The sequence below is a fragment of the Podarcis melisellensis genome, assembly GCF_964234715.1.
Source record: "Podarcis melisellensis genome assembly, chromosome: 2".
In the NCBI taxonomy this organism is placed as follows: Eukaryota; Metazoa; Chordata; class Lepidosauria; order Squamata; family Lacertidae; genus Podarcis; species Podarcis melisellensis.
The window spans coordinates 102,605,397-102,627,002 of NC_138529.1; the positions used below are offsets into that span (position 1 = coordinate 102,605,397).

A 21,606-nucleotide genomic window follows, 5' to 3' on the forward strand; every position below is an offset into this window, starting at 1 on the left:
CCGTTCTTAACCTAAAACTGTTCTTAACTTGAGGTACCATTTAGCTAATGGGGGCTCCCGCTGCCGCCATCCGACCACCGCGCAATTTCTGTTCTCATCCTGAAGCGAAGTTCTTAACCCGAGGCACTATTTCTGGGTTAGTGGAGTCTGTAACCTGAAGCGTCTGTAATCCGAGGTACCACTGTAGTTTGAATTAGAAGGTCTGTTTCTTCAATCTGTACACCTTTGCCTGTTCAAACGTTTGTCTTTTCTTTAGCCTGGTTCATTTGTCTTGTTTAACTTCAGAATGTTTAACTATGGTTTAATGGATCAATGTGCTGGCAACACGCTGCTCCAAAATCCTCACTTCCCCTGCTCTTGGCTATGCCATGCAAGACAGCAACACTTTGGCTTATCAGATCGTCTGAACCTGGGGCGCAAGGTTCACGTCTCTCCAAACAAACCACACACCTGGGTATCACCGGCAGGACAAGCCAAGGTTTCGTTGCGCCCGGCGTGCTGCAGCCAGGAGAAAAGCAGGGACTCTGAGCAGCAGGCCTCAGCATACCGCTCACTCCCGTTAAACCACAGTTAAACATTAATTCTTGTTTAACAAAACGTGCAAACACACGACATGTATTCACATATGCAAAAGTGACTTCACAAAACACACAGTAAAGATACGGTCAGGAGCTCGTCCTACACTCGAGTAGAACCCTGGCAGAGACACATGCCCGACTGGCATGTTCTCTCCCTCCTAGTCGATCGTTTGGGAGCTTCAAAAGCTTTCTTCTGCCTGAACGTCACAGCGACCAATGCCAACTGACACCGGCACACTTAGGGATCCGCAGAGTCTTCGCATCTTGCGTAACAAACGTCAGCAACTCAGCATTTTGGCTAATCTACTTTATTTACATATAAACACACACGAAGCACTACAACATGGCTCCCTCTCTCTCTAGCATCAGACAGCAAAGAGAAAGAACAAAGGACAATAGTCCCACTTCACGGAACACTGTAACACAAACATCCTGTCTCCGTCACTTCCCCTCTGTGGAGTCAAAACATATACCGTCATGTGATAGACAAAAATCCCATGACTGCAATCACAGAGCAGGAATTCTAACAGATACTTGAGGAATTTGATCTTTGTGAATTCTGATATGAACTGTCCTGATCCACACTTCGACTAATGCGAAGATCAAAAAACTTAGCTGTCCATTGGATAACACAAGCCCACTTTGCTGCTTGAGGCAAAACAGGAAGTGCTGCCCAGTGGTTGCTGCGGTCACCAGCACTGTCATACCTGCACCTATCACTTACCCTGCCACTACTACCACCACCACTTGCCCACTCTGCTGCCTCCACTACTGGGGAAGAAACAGTGCTGCCATCGGCACCAATTTCAGGTGAGATCTTGGTGATTGGGGACCGCTGAGATCCTGCCCAAAATCAGCACTGCTTCCCCACTGCTGGCAGAGATGGCAGGGTGCCCACAGAGGTGCCACCGCCTGAGGCAGTGGCCCCACCCCACCTAATGGCTGCGCCAGCCCTGGATTTCACACTTCCCAAATTTCCAACATGCTTCTTGGCTCAAAAAAGTATCAAAACACTCTTCGAGATCCGTATATTGAATATGACTTTGAAATGCAGATTTTGGTGCAGAGCTTCTTCTTCTTCTTTTGATGCAGATTAAGGCAGAAAACATGTCAAAACAGATTTGTGGCTGAGACGAGCAGAAGTGACAGGGAACAGACACAGACTGAATTCTCTAGCCCTAAATTCCAAGTATAGTGGTACCTCGGGTTAAGTACTTAATTTGTTCCAGAGGTCAGTTCTTAACCTGAAACTGTTCTTAACCTGAAGCACCACTTTAACTAATGGGGCCTCCCGCTGCTGCTGTGCCGCCAGAGCACGATTTCTGTTCTCATCCTGAAGCAAAGGTCTTAACCCAAGGTACTATTTCTGGGTTAGCAGAGTCTGTAACCTGAAGCGTCTGTAACCTGAAGCATATGTAACCCGAGGTACCACTGTAGTTTTCATACAGCAACAAAAAACAAACAAACCTCTTACCTGCAAACTATTATTCAGCAAATCGAAGTCACTGTATCTTCTTATAATCTACAAAAGCAACAGAGAATTAGTGCCAGTACCACACATTCTAATACAACTGGGTATCGACAATCTATGGGTACAATTGTGGCAGGAGCCAGGATCACAAAGATGCAAAACCTCCAAGGAGAACTAGAGAAATCTCTCTCTAGGCATGCTGCAATCACTCTATAGGAGCAAAGCATTGCTTCCATTCCATGTACACAAGTTTACGGGGACTTGGGCTGCTCCAGCGGCTTGGATTTGTAGTGATCCTTCTTATATCTGGGCTTACATGAAAATAAATTGTCAGCGGAGGAACATAAATAAGGGCCTAATTTTATTAAGGTTTCAATGTACAGGTGTTTCCCTTTTGAGTATTCCTGGCTTCTGTTTTAGGGAAAAATTGATCGCCCTTTCCAAAAACATTCACATCATGGAATTTGGAATTTCAGGAGGGGCTCCATGCATTATTATTATTATTAATAATAATAATAATAATAATAATAATAATAATAATAATAGTAATATACCCCGCCCATCTGGCAGAGTTTCCCCAGCCACTCTGGGCGGCTCCCAATCAAATGTTAAAAACAGCACAGCATTAAATATTAAAAACTTCCCTGAACAGGGCTGCCTTCAGATGTCTTTTAAAGATAGGATAGCTGCTTAAATGGTAATAGCGCTTCCGATTGTGGGTACAACAGCATTTCGCACAACCAACATTCAGAGCGTGAACAACAGGCTTGTGTCTTTATGCCCCTTGGAATGCACACATTAAGGAGTCACACCCAACCAGACTTCTCCAGCTTGCATACTTGGATGTTTAAGGATGCTCACCCAAGAGCACATGCCAACAGTATGCAAGCAGACTAAAAGGAAGCAAAGAATCATATAAGCTTTTTCAGCTCGCAAGTAGGAAATCTGGCAGTTGCCCATGTCCTTCTAGGCCACACTTTTAGGGTCCCTCCCCTACATTTCTCTCTTCCTTCAGAAGAGATTTGAGTCGTCTCTGGTGCCTTCTATTCTAATTATTATTATATTTATTTATTTATTTATACCCCGCCCATTTGGCTGGGTTTCTCCCGCCACTCTGGGTGGTTCCCAACAGAATATTAAAAATAGAATCAAACACTAAAAGCTTCCCTAAACAGGGCTGCCTTCAGGTGCAGGGACGCGGACTTATAAAAAATATTGGGGGGGCCCGGGAAAGCTCATGAATAATAAATAAGGTCATGAATATGCAAATAAAGTGGCGCCGCCTCCTCGTGAGCGAATAGGGGAGAGCGTGCTGCGCCTATTAATCAGCTCCAAAGGAAATTGGGTGGAGCTTTTGCTCGGGAGGGAGGGCAGGAGGCATGCAGCCCGCCCCTCCCTGTGCATTTTGGGCTGGGGGAGGGGCGGCGATGGCGCTCTGCTGGAGGGGCGCCGGAGATTATTGGGGGGGCGGAGCCCCCCCAAACGAATTTTTGAGGGGGCTCGGGCCCCCTCAAGCCCCATGGAGTCGGCGCCTATGTTCAGGTGTCTTCTAAAAGTCAGATAGTTGTTTATTTCCTTGACATCTGATGGGAGGGCGTTCCACAGGGAGGGCGCCACCACTGAGAAGGCCCTCTGCCTGGTTCCCTGTAACCTCACTTCTCGCAGGGAGGGAACCGCCAGAAGGCCCTCAGAGCTGGACCTCAGTGTCTGGGCTGAACAATGGGGGTGGAGACACTCATTCAGGTACTTGCTCTCTACGCTTTCAGCATACTTTAGTATTGACTGAAATGGGGTAGGTGTGGGAAATCAGTATGAGTTTGGCTCCTTTATACAGTCTCATGGAGATGAAGAAAAAGAAGAAAGCATCACAGTGGTGCACTGTCAGGATCTAAACACTGATGCGTCTAATTTGAACCACCTGGGTGAGAGCAAAGAAGAATCTGCAGGCAGAAAAGAACATACAGGAACAATTCACCAAGCCCACATGCCGCTGAATAGCTTCTTTCGTCCCAAAAAAGAGAGAGAAAGTTGTGCGTAGAAGCATCTTGTCAGTGCTCAAAATGACTAGGGAATCTTTTGCTGTGTCCCCTGTAAAATCCAATTAACAAAATGCATTTCCTTATGTCAGAGGTGAACAAGTTACCTGCCAGCTGTTTTCCATGGAAATCCCTCTTTGCACACGAATGATGTATTCCTAGGAAGGAGAAGAAAACCCAATTAGAGAGCAGAGATCACAAGTGACAATTTGTCCATTTCAAACCTACTCATGCTTTTACGGTAATCTAAATCTGCCCATTTGTTGTAAGACAACGCTGCCCCCCACCCTCCATGAACGTTATCTTGTGGCCTTTACGGTTTTTTCAAGGCTATGCAGAGCTCTGCATTTTGCTCTCTCTTCTCTGCGCTGCCCTTTCACCCCATCTGATTTTTTCCGTTCCCCTCCATCGCATACTCTTTTATGTTTTGCATTAGGCCCCACTCAATGACGGCTGCACTCCTCTCTTGTCAAACAAACGCTGAAAACAGCAAAACAAGAAACCAAGTCATCCAAACCATCTCGGCTACCGTCCTGCAGGAAGGGACCATGTTAGTTCCGCCTTTTGTACCAGAATACCCCCACTAACTGGAGCTATGCAAGTATCTCCATGCTAAGAGAATTGCACACATTTATTAACTACTTAAGTGTTTGAAGTTTACTCAGTAAACCAAAAAGCAAGACACATCCTACCCTAGCCATGAGTAGCAAAAGAAAGAGAAGTGCTCCCCAGAGAACTAAAGTACAGTGATACCTCAGGTTAAGTACTTAATTCGTTTCGGAGGTCTATTCTTAACCTGAAACTGTTCTTAACCTGAAGCACCACTTTAGCTAATGGGGCCTCCTGCTGCCACCGCACTGGCGGAGAACGATCTCTGTTCTCATCCTGAAGCAAAGTTCTTAACCCGAGGTACAATTTCTGGGTTAGCGGAGTCTGTAACCTGAAGTATATGTAACCTGAGATACCACTGTAGAAGCCATTTATTTCTATACGTTATGGCCTCCTCCAACCAATCTCAGGTTGCCCATTTCATTTATTTTTCGTTTCAGATTTTAAACACAGATCCCCGGAGCACACTCGAGACTTTAATTGCAAAGAGGTACATCTCTACCCAAAATTGCTCGTTAATGACTTTTTTTAGAGCATGTTTTAAAGCAGGTTTATCACATGGTTATTCTGCACCCAGAGCCGAGACAGAAGAGGAGGCACAGCTGGAACAACTGCAGGGCAGGGAGGGAAATTTGCTCTCTCTCCTTGCTATACATTTGCTGCTGCTTTCTCTGCAAGAGAAGGGAGCTGTGAGATCACACACAAACAGAAGAACATGGCTTTACAGCAGCTGGACTTCTTGCTGGAAGGGGAGATTTAAACCAAAAGACCACTGAACATAAAAAAATATGGTTTGAGTTTTCATTTTTTTCTGCTGGCTAGTGGCTAGGAGTACAGTACAGTACAGTACAGTACAGTGGTACCTCGGGTTACATACACTTCAGGTTACATACGCTTCAGGTTACAGACTCCGCCTAACCCAGAAATAGTACCTCGGGTTAAGAACTTTGCTTCAGGATGAGAACAGAAATTGTGCTCCGGCGGCACACGGCAGCAGCGGGAGGCCCCATTAGCTAAAGTGGTGCTTCAGGTTAAGAACAGTTTCAGGTTAAGAATGGACCTCCGGAATGAATTAAGTACTTAACCTGAGGTACCACTGTATAGTAATTTTGTGGGGAGTGGGTTTATTAGAAACATCCACTTCCTGATTACCCTACTTCATTTCAGCAGTCTAATTCACGAGGGAAAAGTAATTTTTCTTGCCGAATAAACAGGCAGTCAGAAACCCTTCCTAATCTGCTGCAAATCAGCCAGGGATCTAGCAATAGATTCCAATCTACTTTCGGCCCACCCATGCTGTACAACAGGCCCACTTATCAGTAAACCAGCATATTTATGTAACATACTCTTTCACAAGTGGAGGCAAGCTCCCACAAATGTAGTCTCATGAACCGCATATCCCAGCTCATCCTATACTTCCCTGCCCCTTCAGTCTTCCAAAGCATTCCAGTCTTCGTGATAGTCACCATGTTCAACCTCCCTGCTGCAAAGCAGCTGATCTGTTGTCTTGCATTCAGAGCTGAAGGAGGAATCCAAGGCAGGAGCTAGACTGGCATACTGGCCAGTGTGGCATAATGGTTAGAGGGCTGGACTAGGACCTGGGAGGTCAGGGTTCGAATCCCTACTCAGCCATGAAGCTCACTGGGTGACCCTGGGCCAGCCGTCATCTCTTAGCCCAGTGTTTTTCAACCACTGTTCCGCGGCACACTAGTGTGCCGCGAGATGTTGCCTGGTGTGCCGTGGGAAAAATTGAAAAATTTGCAAGATTTAAAAATAAAGTATTTTATAATTTTTCATATTTCTCTTTACTTACTATTTCATAATAAAGTAATTATAAAATACTTTCTTTGTGTTTATTTGATTCCTATTCAAGAGAATTACTTTATATATAGTCAATATAGGCACAAAGTTAAATTTTTTAACATTTTCTAATGGTGGTGTGCCTCGTGATTTTTTTCATGAAACAAGTGTGCCTTTGCCCAAAAAAGGTTGAAAAACACTGTCTTAGCCTAACCTGCCTCACAGGACTGTTTGAGGATGAATGGGGAAGAGGAGATCCTTGGGAGAAAAGGCAGTATATAATTGCAATCAATCAATCAATTACTGCTGTGGCTTGAATTGGGGAGGGTGTTTTCTATGGTGTGTGTGTGTGTGTGTGTGTGTGTGAGAGAGAGAGAGAGAGAGAGAGAGAGAGAGAGAGAGAGAGAGAGAGATGAAATATGAATTTTACCTCTATAGTATAATATATAGTAAATTGCTTGAATACCTTTTAGGTAACAAGCAACTAATAAGTTTAATAATAATAATAATAATAATAATAATAATAATAATAATAATCCACACATGAGGAACTGCCAGTTTACATAGACTGGGGGCCTATTATGTAGTCTACTTAGGTAATGGTTTAATCCAGCTCTAGACTGCCTGGGTTAAAATTGCCTTATGCTTTGTTTTCTAATAAATACTGTATTGTGCAAGAGGGAATCCACATTCCGTTTCCGATTTCCACACGCTGAGGAAACACACTTTTATTCAGCTAGCTATCAATAGCTCTCTTGGGGCCACAATTTGCATATGTTAAAAACCAGGTTTTTACTGTATCCTACTGGAAGTGAAGTAGCAGCCCGCTGCATTGAAAATAACAACAATGCCTTCAAGCCCTTGCTCACGCTGGCTGTAGGAACCGCTTATGGGAGCTGAAAACCAACCAGAAAGAAAACCAGTTTTGCTTTCCAAAGCACATACATGTACACCAAGCACTGCCATTTACGCTGCTCAACTCTGGAGAAACTGACGGTGGAGGGAGGGAGAGAAAGAATATAAATTACCGGTAGAACGTACAAAAAGATGCAAATGAAAGAGTGTAAAATCATGAACAGAAATAAATGGACAAGGTAGCTAATCCTGAAGCAGTACATTCATGCCTCGGGTTAAATGTGCTTCAGGTTGAGCACTTCCGAGTTGCGCTCCACAGCAACCCAGAAGCAACGGAATGTGTTACTTCTGGGTTTCGCCGCTCGCGCATGCGCAGACGGTCTAGATGATGTCACGTGCATGCGCAGAAGCGGTGAATTGCGACCCGCGCAGACACGGGTTGCATTTGCTTCTGGATGCGAACAGGGCTCTGGAACAGATCCCATTCCTATCCAGAGGTACTACTGTATGTCATAAAGAGGTATTCATTTATTTATTTCATTATATATGTATATAGAAAGAGAGTGCTTGATTGTAAAAAAATAATAAAATAAAATAAACCTCTATGGTAAGACAGTCTCTAAGTAGGAAAAAAAGGGGGGGTAAAGGACCCCTGGACAGTTAAGTCCAGTCAAAGGCTCATCTTGCTTCAGGCTGAGAGAGCCGGCATTTGTCCACAGACAGCTTTCCGGGTCATGTGGCCAGCATGACTAAATTGTTACTGGCACATGGAGGACCATGAAGGAAGCCAGAACACACGAAAACGCTGTTTACCTTCCCGCTACAGCAGTACCGATTTATTTACTTGCACTGATACGTTTTTTGGACTGCTAGGTTGGCAGGAGCTGGGACAGAGCAATGGGAGCTCACCCCATTGCTGGATTCGAACCGCCAACCTTCCAATTGGCAAGCCCAAGAGGCTCAGTGGTTGAGACCACAAGGCCACCTGCTCCCTTAAAGCCTCGTAGACACACAGGGATTCTAGCAGCAGAGCAGCAACCACATATACAATGGTACCTCTGGTTACGTACTTAATTCGTTCCGGAGGTCCATTCTTAACCTGAAACTGTTCTTAACCTGTAGCACCACTTTAGCTAATGGGGGCTCCCGCTGCCACCAGAACACGATTTCTGTTCTCATCCTGAAGCAAAGTTCTTAACCACGATTTCTGTTCTCATCCTGAAGCAAAGTTCTTAACCTTAACCTGGGTTAGCGGAGTCTGTAACCTGAAGCGTATGTAACCTGAAGCGTATGTAACCCGAGGTACCACTGTATACTCTTCTGCTCAAGGGTACAATTGGAAATTTATCACTGCACTCTCTTGACACAAATTTGCAGTTTACGCATATACCTCCAGTGCTTCATGCTTCAGGGTTGACAGTGGTGCACAACTTAAGGACTCTAGGTTAGTAGAAAACCTCTCTTTCCCCTCTCCCCTTATTGACACTCATCTCCGAATGAACCCTGACACCAAAGCAGCTTTACTCCTGTGGGGCTTTGACACTGATAATGCTGATGTAATGAGTGTAGAGAAGCAAAACAAACAAACACGCTCCCTCCATAGGGAAAAGTATTCACCCACAAAAGCAATGCTTCCCTCAGAACGCCAGCGGAACTTTAATGTATGTAACCTGAAAAATCAGGAAATATTAAAGCACCTATTTACCATAATGTGCAGCAGTATAAACAATCATCATCGTTTTGTGAGATAGTATCTGGAGCTCTGTCTTTGCTGCCTTGTTTGATCCCAAGCCAAATGCTCTCACAAAACCCAGGATGTTTTGCAACAGCAGAAATATTGCTTAAGCAACACACACACACACACACCCGCTTCAATATTTACAAAACTACAAGTACAGTTTCAACACTGCTGCAAGCCCAGAACACAAAACTGCCAAGATAGAAAGCACTGCATTGCCCAATAATGTCTGTGCTTGAAGGCAGGACATTTTTAAGTATATAAAGTATGGGGGGGGGGATTCCCTTCCATTCCTCATGCACCCTCCACCATCACCAGGTGAACTCAAAATTCTCCAGTTGTGTGCACTTTTTATTCTGCCTGACCCCGGTTTCCATTTGGGGAAAACAAAATGCAGGTTTATATGGTTTTCACTCCTGCCACACTGAAAATTCCTTTTTAAAAAAGCCCTATTTAAAGGTTAGAGAACACAAAATACACATAAAAACAAAAACAAATCAGTATTTCCCTTCCCACAGACACATTTAAAAGGCCACAGAATGTGAATCAACCCAATTAAGAATAAGAAAATGTATAATCTGCAACCCTCCATCATCCCCAACAAGTGGAAATGCTGGCCAGGCTGATGGGAGTTGGAGTCCATCAACATCTGGAAGGCCTTGGGTTCCTACAGGTTACCAGTGCACATACTGCAATAGTTAGATCTTCACTTCCACCACTCAAAACAAAGAGCAGCGCTATTTACCATCCAAGTTGGGAAAGGGCAGTCCTGTTCTTTTTGACCACTTGAGAGTTAAGAAGCAGAACTGGATCCAAGAGCACGCCAAAATCTGCAAATTTCTGGGACTGTTCTGAGAGACGGATAACCCGCCCCAAGGGTAACAGGCCCAATCACCATCAACTATTCAGCCTTATCCGCACTTAGCCTCTTCCAGCCCATCCTGCCCAACAGGTAGCATGTTGGAAAAGTATGATACCATATTTTTTGCTCTATAAGACTCACTTTTTCCCTCCTAAAAAGTAAGGGGAAATGTGTGTTCGTCTTATGGAGCGAATGAAGGCTGCACAGCTATCCCAGAAGCCAGAACAGCAAGAGGGATTGCTGCTTTCGCTGCGCAGTGATCCCTCTTGCTGTTCTGGCTTCTGGGATTCAGAATTTTTTTTTTTCTTGTTTCCCTCCTCCAAAAACTAGGTGTGTCTTGTGGTCTGGTGCGTCTTATAGAGCGAAAAATACAGTATTTGGGAACAATTGATTTGGAGTGACTTCCAAATACCTTGAAGCATTGTGACATTTTCTCAGTGTTCTGTCTAGTCAAGAGGGCTAGAGCAGTGGTAAAGGGAAAATGCAATTTGCTGGATGCAATTGCTTCAAGTTTCCTTGCTCCAGCTCAAGAGGATGTTACTTAAAAATGTTAATTTATAAAGGAAAATGCTTACATCAAAGGACAAGACCTACTTCTCACTCCAGATAACAGGAAACCCAATGAAACATTGTGGCAAACTACTAAGTACAGCTATGTATCATATTCAACACACTTTTTGCCTCCTTGTGCAACTGTTTTGTCTCTGCCTCCTAAGAGATGAAACAGAAGTTTAAGAATGGCCAAATACAGCTCTGAAATCACTGAGAAAGCCCAGCAGGACTCTTGCTTCACAGTACACATGTAATTAAAAGAACAAATCTCTATTTCAGTGTTTCCCAACCGGTGTTCCGCGGCACACTAGTGTGCCGCCGGACGTTGCCTAGTGTGCCGTGGGAGGGAGGCGGGCGAGTCGGGCTAATCCTCCGACGAGCTCCACCTCCAGACCCATTGCTCAAATCCTTTAACCCAGGAGGGCGGGGAGGGGGGGGAGAAAGAGAAAAAAGAAAGGGTGGGAAAAAAGAAGGGGAAGAGAAAATATTTTTTTTAAAAAAGGAAAGAGAGGGAAAAAAGGAGGGATGGAGGAAGGGGAATAAACAGAAGGGGAGGACAATGAAGAGGGGCGGGGCTTGGCAGGCAGCAGATAACTGGGGAGGGGGGCGCGGCTGGCGGCGGCTCAAGGCAGGAAGGGAGGAGCTGCCTCGCGGAGAGTCTTGGGCTGCAGAGATTTCCCGTTCAGGAGCGCGGGAGGCCACGCCGTGGATGGGAATCTCCTCCTCCTCTTCCTCCTCCTCCTCCAGGAGAGAGGGTGGTCCGCCCCACCGAGTCGGGCGTGCTCAAGCGTGGGAGCCTATAGTTAGAGCTCAGCTCCTTTTCTTGCCTTCCCCGCCCCCCCACGGAGCACATTTTCCTCGCCCCCCCAACCCCCGCATGTAGAATAGAAGCCCTCCAGCCTCCACGGTGCACAAACTCTCCCCTCTGCAACGAAGCGCTTTGTTGCATATCTTTGGTGAGGTTTTTAGGCAGTCTTGGTGCACCTTAAATCAGCGCTAATTGCGCCTGGACGCAGTATTTACTTCCGAATAGGCCCCCTCCCCCCCCTCGTAGCACCTGACGTTGCTATTCGTATCATCAGGTTTGTTTGTTGATAATTTAATTGTTTTAAAAGCATCATGCTAAAGAGCTCTCTCCCACCCCCAGACCCTTGGGCAAAACAGAAACACACACATACACAAACACAGAGATTGAGCCCTGCAGGTTTTATGAAATGAATGGATTCTGAATGCCTGTTTCAGTGGCTTGTCCGCCTTAGGCTGCTGGGCCAGACACCTGTTACACGGTGCAGTCCGTAAGCTGTGAGCGCTGCTACCTGCTGCCGAGACCATGTAACGACAGTCTTGAAAGACCTACATTGGCTCCCAGTACCTTTCCGAGCACAATTCAAAGTGTTGGTGCTGACCTTTAAAGCCCTAAGCGGTTTCGGTCCAGTATACCTGAAGTAGCGTCTCCGCCACCATCGTTCAGCCCAGACACTGAGATCCAGTGCCAAGGGCCTTCTGGCAATTCCCTCACTGTGAAAAGTGAGGTTACAGGGAACCAGGCAGAGGCCTTCTCAGTAGTGGCGCCCGCCCTGTGGAATGCCCTCCCATCAGACATCAAAGAGATAACCATTACCTTCTATGCTGTTACTATTTTTTTTTTTTTTACATAAGTAAAAAGTGACCTTTCCCCATCTGGCATGGTGGTGTGCCTCAAGATTTTTTTCATGAAACAAGTGTGCCTTTGCCCAAAAAAGGTTGGGAAACACTGCTCTATTTGAACTTTCCTCAGTGTGCATTAACAAAACGGAAATGCAAAGATAAGGTTCACAAAATTGGTTTTCTTCAACTCCCACATATGAAAGACACACTATTTGGCTGGGAAAACTGCTTTTAAATGTTTGTCAATGGGAAGCTAGACCTGACTCTCCCTTTGCCAATTTGAGCCAACCTCCCCAAAGACCCATAGAAACCAAGGCAGAATGTCAAGACCACAAAAAACTTTCGATTGCTTTTATGCCCTTTAGAATAAAAATAAATGTATCAGATATACTTAATGGCAAGAACTACATAGCAGGTGTAAGTTTTAATAAAGTCAAAACCTACTCTACAACTGAACCATGACCCATCACCTAAAGTGTGGCTGATGTAAACCATATCCAGTTCATTTCAATGGGACTACATTAGTTTAAATCCACATTTTCTGGATTATAATCTGTAAACCAAGGAAATGGAGGGAGGGAGGAAGGAAGGGAGGGAGGGAAGCCAGGCAGAGACACAAAATATCCACATGTCAACCAATGTCCCCACTGAAGTGAAATTACTAAATTCAAGTAGTCCAGTTTAGCCTGCTAAATGAAGTAACACTAAATATGACTCCAGCTATTTTGTTCATGTTAACAAATGAAGATAATGTAACTTGGAAACCTCAAGGAAATACTGAAAATCGTTCAATTTTCTTTAAACCTACTTCTGAACAGTAAGATGAGAGGAATTTCTTCTATCATCACCATGCTAGTTGGAGAGTCAAGAGAATGGGCCTGTCAAGGCAACCAAGGGATACAAAGGTGATGTGGTTTAATATAAAATCTGGTTTGTCAAGAAAATGTTGCGCAGGGTTGTTAAAATATGTGAGCCATGTGACTTAAGGCCACAAAAGGACCAGGCCTCACACATTTTCATTCGTATACTTGCCCACACATGATATTTGTGCTTGTCATTTAAGGAGAACTCACAGCCTAAAAAGAAAAACATAGTAGATTCTTTTCCAGTATAAAAATACCTTCCTAGTTTTGAGGCAATTGTTACTTGCCAGTTATTTATGGGACCCTACTACTACAGGCTTGTAAATAGTTAGCAAAGTCTTCTTAAAACTGTGTTTGGAGGAGGGGTGGGATGATGGTTAGTGCAGGTAAGTTTCTGATTTCCTTACACTGTTCATGTCTTAGTTGTAAATCTGGCTTTGTGTTACATGACCATGAAGGATAGTCAGGGCATAGCAACGAACGATACCAGAAGCTGCTGCAGAGCAGTTTTGGCAGATAAACATTAAACAGGTCCAGGGCTAAAGCAAGTTTATTCCAATATGAGGCCTGCTTAGTCCCAAATCTCTATTCAAGGCCATGGCTACCCTTCTAGTCAACAGTTCTCAGTTCATTTATTATGGGGTATAAACCATATAACAATCTCTCTCATTACACACTTAGAAAGTGTTCCACATTTCCATAACTCTGCTGCAAATATACTTTATTTATAACTACACAGGCAGAGCCATGAGGAAGCAAATAAGCTCCGAAAGCAGGCAACACAACTGTTGATCCTGAATTAGATTTCCAAAGAGAGCACTGAACCTCAATGAAGTAATCCAATCCACAGTTTTATCTTCTCTCAAAACCCAAACTGAAAACTCTTTTCTCACATTGCACCATGTGCACACACACACACACACACACACACACGGAGTGCAGAATAATAGTGTCACCTACCCTGTAGGTAAAAGGGCCCATTCAGAAAAATAATCCATCACCGAACAATCATTCTTGCGTATTATCATGCAATCAGTTTAATGAAGGGCGATCACAAAGCAGCAGCAACCCACAGACATTCAAACAACTTAAAACAAAGTATGTTCCATGTAGTAAATCACTCTTGATAATAAGCTGCCTGCTCTTAGCCCCACTGCAAGTGACCAACAGTTGTTTCCTGGAAATAAAACTGATCAGAGATCATAGTCAGATGAAGGCAAAGAAACATGCATTTCTTACTATGATAAAAATCCATCTATAAGCTACAATTACCACACTGGCTAATCTAAGCCTATCACAGCATGATGCACTTCATCTGACTATGATCTCTGATCAGTTTTATTTCCAGGAAGCAACTTGGCAGTATCTAGGCTGTAATGGATCACAACATAAAGCAGGGTTGGGCTTTTAATGTTGTTTTTGCCCTTTACACCCGATAAACATAGGCATTATACCTGTGAATGCCGGGGCAAACAAATGGTGACTGCTACTGCCTTCATATCCTGTTGAAACCTTCCCAGAGGCAGCCTGGATGAATGGTTTCTAGTTGGATGGAAGTGTTTTCTTTTAATGCAAAATGCAAGGAGTACCTTACACCAATCTAAATAACCTCAGTTCCCCATCATGCACTAACATAACCTTCCAATCTACCCCACCATGGCAATACCTGGCATTTTACATATTGTATTGTGCAGTAGGTGTCCTCTTAGTTGTTTATTATTATTATTATTATTTGGACTGCAAGAAGAGCAAACCTATCCATTCTTAAGGAAATCAGCCCTGAGTGCTCACTGGAAGGACAGATCCTGAAGCTGAGACTCCAATACTTTGGCCACCTCATGAGAAGAGAAGACTCCCTGGAAAAGACCCTGGTGTTGGGAAAGATGGAGGGCACAAGGAAAAGGGGACAACAGAGGACGAGATGGCTGGATAGTGTTCTCGAAGCTACCAGCATGGGTTTGACTAAACTGCGGGCGGCAGTGGAAGACAGGAGTGCCTGGCATGCTCTGATCCATGGGGTCATGAAGAGTCGGACACGACTATACGATTAAACAACATCATCATTATTATTAATATTTACTTATAATTGGCAAGAGTGGTTTAGCTTTATTTTTAACTTTTGTCATTATTTTGTAACACTACATGCAAAATGGGACTCTTGAATGTTGTCACGTGGTTCTGAACTGCTATAGGACGGCAGTGTAGTTTTTGCTGTATGTTCTGTCATGTCTCTCGGTTTACAAACTGCCTTGAGTATAGCAGCGTCCATTAAGAATGAAATGAAAATTAAAAGAAAAACATTCACACTAACTCTGCACCTGAGCACATTATCTCACACCAATACAGTACTCCATTTTCTGGTCACAGCTGAAACCCACTTTGAAACAAAACACCCTCTTTCCTGAAAAACTCTTCCCTCCAATTCACAACAGTGCAATGACACTCTCCGTTACTCTGCAGTCAGAAAAAAATACACTCTGCACCTACTCAGGGCCGCTGCCAACTATTCACACTTCACACTCTCTGGAGTTGTATTTTTCCGTAACATTCTTCTATGGCAAGAACTCAAATCAGCCAGTGTCCATAGACCGTCCTTGCCTCCCATTTTATCTTCACCAAAACCAAGAAAAAAACAGAGAGAAGTTTGGGACAGACCTCCTTCAGCCTCATCCAATGATGTTTCTGGCAGAGTTGAGATTCGAACCCAAGTCTCCCCAGTTCTCCTCCAGCCACTGTAATCCCTAAGCCCCACACTGTGGCTCCCAAGTCTGATCAGCAGATAACACCCAAGGCCTTTCCTTGCTTGTTTTAACCCAGGCACCCCCAAACTCGGCCCTCCAGACTACAATTCCCATCATCCCTGACCACTGGTCCTGTTAGCTAGGGATGATGGGAGTTGTAGTCCCAAAACGTCTGGAGGGCCAAGTTTGGGGATGCCTGTTTTAACCCATGCACCACTGTACTCAAAAACCTTGGACTTTGTTATTTTAACCCATGTACTCATCCTACATGCCTGCTCTATAGTTTTCCCATCTTTTCGATTTCCCTCTGCCGTTGCAACTGTTCCCTCGTTTTTAGGCACAATACGAAGTGAAACAAACGAATAAAAATTATCCCCCCCCCAAAAAAAAAATCAGCAACCCAAGCAGTGACAACAGACCCCCAAGGCTGACCCCTTAGCACTAATAACAGCAACAGCTGCAGAATAAGTAGTACAGTAGTAGAGTGGCTGGGGGCAACCCAGTCGGGTGGGTGGGGTGCAAATAATAATGATGATGATGATTTTAATTAAGACTTACTTTCCACCTATTCTCCACTTTCTCCCCCATCTCCCTCCCAAGCCCACGACGTGCAAAATCCTTCCTGGGGAGGAAGGGAGGCGGAGAGAGGCTTTTGCCCCCTCGAAGGACCACTTAGCCCCAGGGCACGTTGCAGCCAGCAAACCCCCGCGACCCGCCGAGCCCCCTTTCCCTTAGCCCCAGACGCCCCCCACCCATCACGGCCGAGCTCTGCAGACGCCCCCCACCCACCCACCGAGCCCGGCCTGTGCGCTGCCCGCGGCGACCCCCTTCTTCCTGCCCCAGCCATATACCGTGTGCGAATGGAGGCTCTGGCTGGCCTCGATCACGGCTGTCAGCGGCGTCGTGTCGTCCAGCAGCACTTTGCCCGCCGCCGGCTTCTCCATGAAGGCCATGCCGAGCTGAAGCGGGGAGGACGGGGAAGAGAGAGCGGCGCCTCGCCCGCCAAGCCCCGAGGAGGATTTGCTGCCGCCGCTGCTGCTGGTGGTTCCGCCGTCAACACCGGAGCGAGCGCTGCCGGCCAGCGAGGCCTCCTCTGGGTCTTAAAGCCCGAAGGGCTCCCGGCCTCAGCAACTCCGGCCTGGAAAAAAAAAAGAGGCTGGAGCGTTACGAGAAGAGGAGGAGGAAAGAGGGAGAAGCGTGGCCAGGAGCCAGCCCCACCCCTTCCCCAGAAACCGCATCGGATCCGGTGCTACGACGCCGATTGTAGGATTTGCTGCGCTTTAAACAACCCCCAACCACAGTGGAAACGGCCTCCCTCGTTGGAAGGCTCTCCTTCCTCGGAGGCTTTCCCAGTCTGCCAGGCAGTGGCGGGTTTATGTAGAATGATGATGATGATGATGACGACAACAACAACAACAACAACAACAACAACAACAACAACAACAACAACAACATAAACAAATTTTATTTGTATCCCGGCTGAGACCGGGCTCAGGGCGGCTAACATCAAATATAAACATGGATATAAAATCAAACAACAATTAAATCACCTCTTAAAAACACGTCAGGATAAAATTAAAATCTGCTCAAGTTAAAGAACTTATAGCTTAGGGCCCCACTTTCTTGGTGGGCCCCAAAAAATTTAAATGGGGGAAAAATGTGTTTCTAAAGGAACTTTTGTTACTGCCAAATGCTAATGTGTTTGCATTATTTTGTTATGAATAAAAAATCATTTTAAGTTAGAGCTTAATAATTATTTCACTATTAATATACTTCTTAATTGTATTTCAATATTAATATACTTCTTGTATTTCAGTTTGATAAAATACATATTTTGTTATGTGCAAATGGCTTTAGATACCTATTACGTCCATAAATTAGCATATAGCGGATATTCAACACAAAAAACAGTGACAATTTGACCTATTACGTCCATAAATTAGCATATAGCGGATATTCAACACAAAAAAACAGTGACAATTTGTTGTTGACCAAGGACAACTGGACATATAATGGGCCCCATTACATTCAGTAGCTTTAGGGCCTCATCAAACCTAAATCCGGCCCTGCTGCCAGGGATGCTTTCATTGAAAGTCCTGCATTGCATGGGGGATACTAGATGGCCCCTCGGGGGTCCCTTGCAAATCTACAATTCTATGATTCTATGACAAAGACAGGGACGCAGGTGGCGCTGTGGGTTAAAGCCTCAGCGCCTAGGACTTGCCGATCGAAAGGTCGGCGGTTCGAATCCCTGCGGCGGGGTGCGCTCCCGCTGCTCGGTCCCATCGCCTGCCAACCTAGCAGTTCGAAAGCACCTCCGGGTGCAAGTAGATAAATAGGGACCGCTTACCAGCGGGAAGGTAAACGGCGTTTCCGTGTGCGGCTCTGGCTCGCCAGAGCAGCGATGTCACGCTGGCCACGTGACCCGGAAGTGTCTCCGGACAGCGCTGGCCCCTGGCCTCTTAAGTGAGATGGGCGCACAACCCCAGAGTCTGTCAAGACTGGCCCGTACGGGCAGGGGTACCTTTACCTTTACCTATGACAAAGACAATATCTGCAGCAGATTAGGGATCGGCCAGTTTATTATGGCCTAAGCTTTGGTGGGTTTCATCAGCTGAAGTACCGGCCTCATTTGGGGGCAACTGGGCAACTTGGAAACACTGGCAACACCGACAAGTGGGAAACACTGGCCTGCGAGCGCTGCAATTGGAGAACAGCCTTTACCAAAGGTGTCATGGGCTTTGAAGACACTCAAACTCAGGATCAACTCCCATCTGGAAACCTATGTCCCCACTGTGGAAGGACGTGTGGATCCAGAATTGGCCTCCGCAGTCACTTACGGACTCACTGTTAAGACCGTGTTTGTGGAAGACAATCTTACTCGGCTACGAGTGATCGCCAAAGAAGAAGATGATGCCCATGGTTGCAGAGGGAAGAACTTGTAAGTTGTGGAGTCAAGAGTCAAATGGTGATGAAATGCGCATATATATATCTGGGACAACTCAATTAAAGCTTAAGTGGATGCAGGATGAAGCATGATGACCACTCATCACAGCAGTAATGAACGGTAGATGAAAATCATCCCAACACTGCTGGGTGGAGACCAGGGTTCAAATTGCCACTCACTGCCTTTCAGCCTAATACAGGGGTCAGCAAGCTTTTTCAGCAGGGGGCCGGTCCACTGTCCCTCAGACCTTGTGGGGAGCCAGACTATATTTTGGGGGGGGGGGGAATGAACGAAGTCCTATGCCCCACAAATAACCCAGAGATGCATTTTAAATAAAAGGACAGACTCTACTCATGTAAAAACACGCTGATTTCCGGACTGTCTGTGGGCCGGATTTAGAAGGCGATTGGGCCGCATCCGGCCCCTAGTTTGCCTACCCATGGCCTAATCTGTCTCCAAGGAGGTCAAATGAGGATGTGGGGGGGAAGGAACCATGTACACTACCTTGAGCTGCTTGGAAGAAAAGGTCAGAAATAAACACAAAATATAATAATAGTAATTAATTCACAAACTCTTGTGGGTCAGGAAACCATAGTCTCTGTTCATGCCCAGATGGGTTGAATCAAACTTCTGAATGCTTTTGTTTACATTAAGTGCTCTCTACGTCTAGTGTAGCCAATATGGTGCCCTCTAGGTAGAACTGCAACTCCTCTCTTCCCTGAACACTGGCCATACTGGTTGAGACGGGAGCTGGAATCCAGTAACATGTTGACAGCCCCTGTTTACCAGTGCAATTCACTACTATTATGCACCATGGACATGCAGGAGACTTAACAACAAGTGAATTATATTGATTGCATCAACTATAAGCTAATATATAGCAACCTTAGTTTTAAATATTGCTGATTTTAATTTTTTGCACTGCCTGTCCTGGGATTCTTGAGTGAAATGTCAGCCAATAGTCTCAGAAATAAGTCAGGGGCTTATCACTATCCTAGGAACCATATTAGTACACAATGGGGGGAATGATGTACTGAAACCTGAACCATTTTCCCTCCCCCTGCTTGCCGCCCTTCCTTTCACTGCTGTTGCCAAACCTGTTTTGTGGTATGGAAGGCCCTGGGAGCAGTTAATACGTTGGGCAGTGCTCCCAGCCAAAGCTGAAGAGGCTGCGCACTTGGCAGCAGTGAGCTGAAGGAACTCTAGGAAACAGAAACCGTGAGCTAAAACTTGAGAGACAGTGGAAGCGAAAGCAAAACTACAATGTGTTCCACAGCTAAAGTGGTGCCAGCGGTCTGCCAGACTTGAGGCTACAAGCACCATGATTATTACACTTGGTACATGTGAGCAAACACTTATTTGACAGCCAGTGCACCATAGTGGTTAGAGCATGGGTAGGCATACTAAGGCCTGGGGACTGGATCTGGCCCAATCGCCTTCTGAATCCGGCCTGTGGGTGGTCAGGGAATCAGTGTATTTTTACATGAGTAGAATGTGTCCTTTTATTTAAAATGCATCTCTGGGTTATTTGTGGGGCCTGCCTGGCGTTTTTACATGAGTAGAATGTGTGCTTTTATTTAAAATGCATCTCTGGGTTATTTGTGGGGCATAGGAATTCCCCCCCCCCACAAAATATAGTCTGGCCCCCCACAAGGTCTGAGGGACAGTGGACCGGCCCCCTGCTGAAAAAGTTTGCTGACCCCTGGGTTAGAGGGTTGGACTAGAACCTGCAAGACAAGGGTTCAAATCACCTCTCAGCCATGAAGCTCATTGGGTGACCTTGAACCACTCACCGTCTTTCCACCTAACCTACCTCACAGAGTTGTTGTGAGGGTAGCACAGTGGACAGCCATGTATACCACCTGAAGCTCCTTGGAGGAAAAGTACAGTAGTGGGATTTAAACACCACCACCACCCCAGTGAAATGTTATCCTCCTAACTGTTATTCTTGCCCTCATCTAAGCCTTGACAGAACACCTCTAACCCTCACCCCAGTGATGTAGCTTCTGCCTGGCAAAGGGGCCTGCTGCTTCCTCAAGCCACAAACACAAGTTGCCTTTGCATGAAATGGGCTGCCTCTCCCAAGTCCTCCCCACAGATCGGGCTATAACCCTGGATTGGGGGTAGCTTACATGGTGCCCTCCAGTTGATTTTGGACTACAACTCCCATCATGCTGGCTCGGGCTGATGGGCATTGTAATCTAGCAGTATCTGGAAGGCACCACACCTTAGCTACCCATGGCTTAGGCCAGGCTTCCTCAAACTCAGCCCTCCAGATGTTTTTGAGACTACAATTCCCATCATCCGACCACTGGTCCTGCTAGCTAGGGATCATGGGAGTTGTAGGCAGAAACATCTGGAGGGCCGAGTTTGAGGAAGCCTGGCTTAGGCAGTCAATCCTCCAACTCTGCCATGTGACAAGCACTCAAGAACATAAAGCATGTGCCTAAGAGCAATTTCAGACTGTGAAGGTGGCGGGCTGGCATTCGCAATTTGCATTTTTCTTTTATTAGGTCATGCGGAGTGGCGCTTTGCATCTCTTACTGCAGTCAGGCAACGGAGGGCAGTTGACACCTCTCAAAAAGAGATGCAAAAGTTCTACTCCATACATTATTTATTTAAACAAAGTTTATGCAGGAAGGTGTGGGAAGCACCTTTTATTTTATCACTATTTTTGTTTCTCTCTGAATCTCCAGCTAGTCAAAGCTCCCTACTGAGATGAATCAACAGACTACTTTACAAAGGTTCACCATCTTTTCAGCTGGGAAAAGTGAAATATGCCTGTGTCAGGACAGACCACATGGTCTTTTCCTTCTCGCTCTTTCATTCACTATCCTTAATGAAAGAGGCTATTCAGAAGTGAACAGGACGCAAGGAGCCCCGTGCCACAATAACTTTGAAGTGTGT

General features: G+C 45.6%; 1 protein-coding gene across 6 annotated transcripts in view; it reads right to left on the minus strand.

Annotated features, from left to right (window-relative positions):
* Positions 1 to 16,899, minus strand: part of PXK (PX domain containing serine/threonine kinase like) — a 50,274-nt gene extending 33,375 nt beyond the window's left edge. For 2 of the 6 annotated variants that reach the window (XM_081902388.1, XM_081902391.1), the window contains exons 1-3: positions 16,604 to 16,891; positions 4,193 to 4,243; positions 2,053 to 2,100 (exon numbers count right to left, since the gene is read on the minus strand). In XM_081902388.1, coding sequence (XP_081758514.1) covers positions 2,053 to 2,100; positions 4,193 to 4,243; positions 16,604 to 16,705 — 201 coding nt within the window. In that variant the 5' untranslated portion in view covers positions 16,706 to 16,891. Of the gene's footprint in view, positions 1 to 2,052; positions 2,101 to 4,192; positions 4,244 to 16,603 lie in introns of all 6 variants that reach the window. The other 4 variants (XM_081902389.1, XM_081902390.1, XM_081902387.1 and 1 more) reach the window with 4 other exon arrangements.
* Positions 16,900 to 21,606: the final 4,707 nt, after the last annotated feature.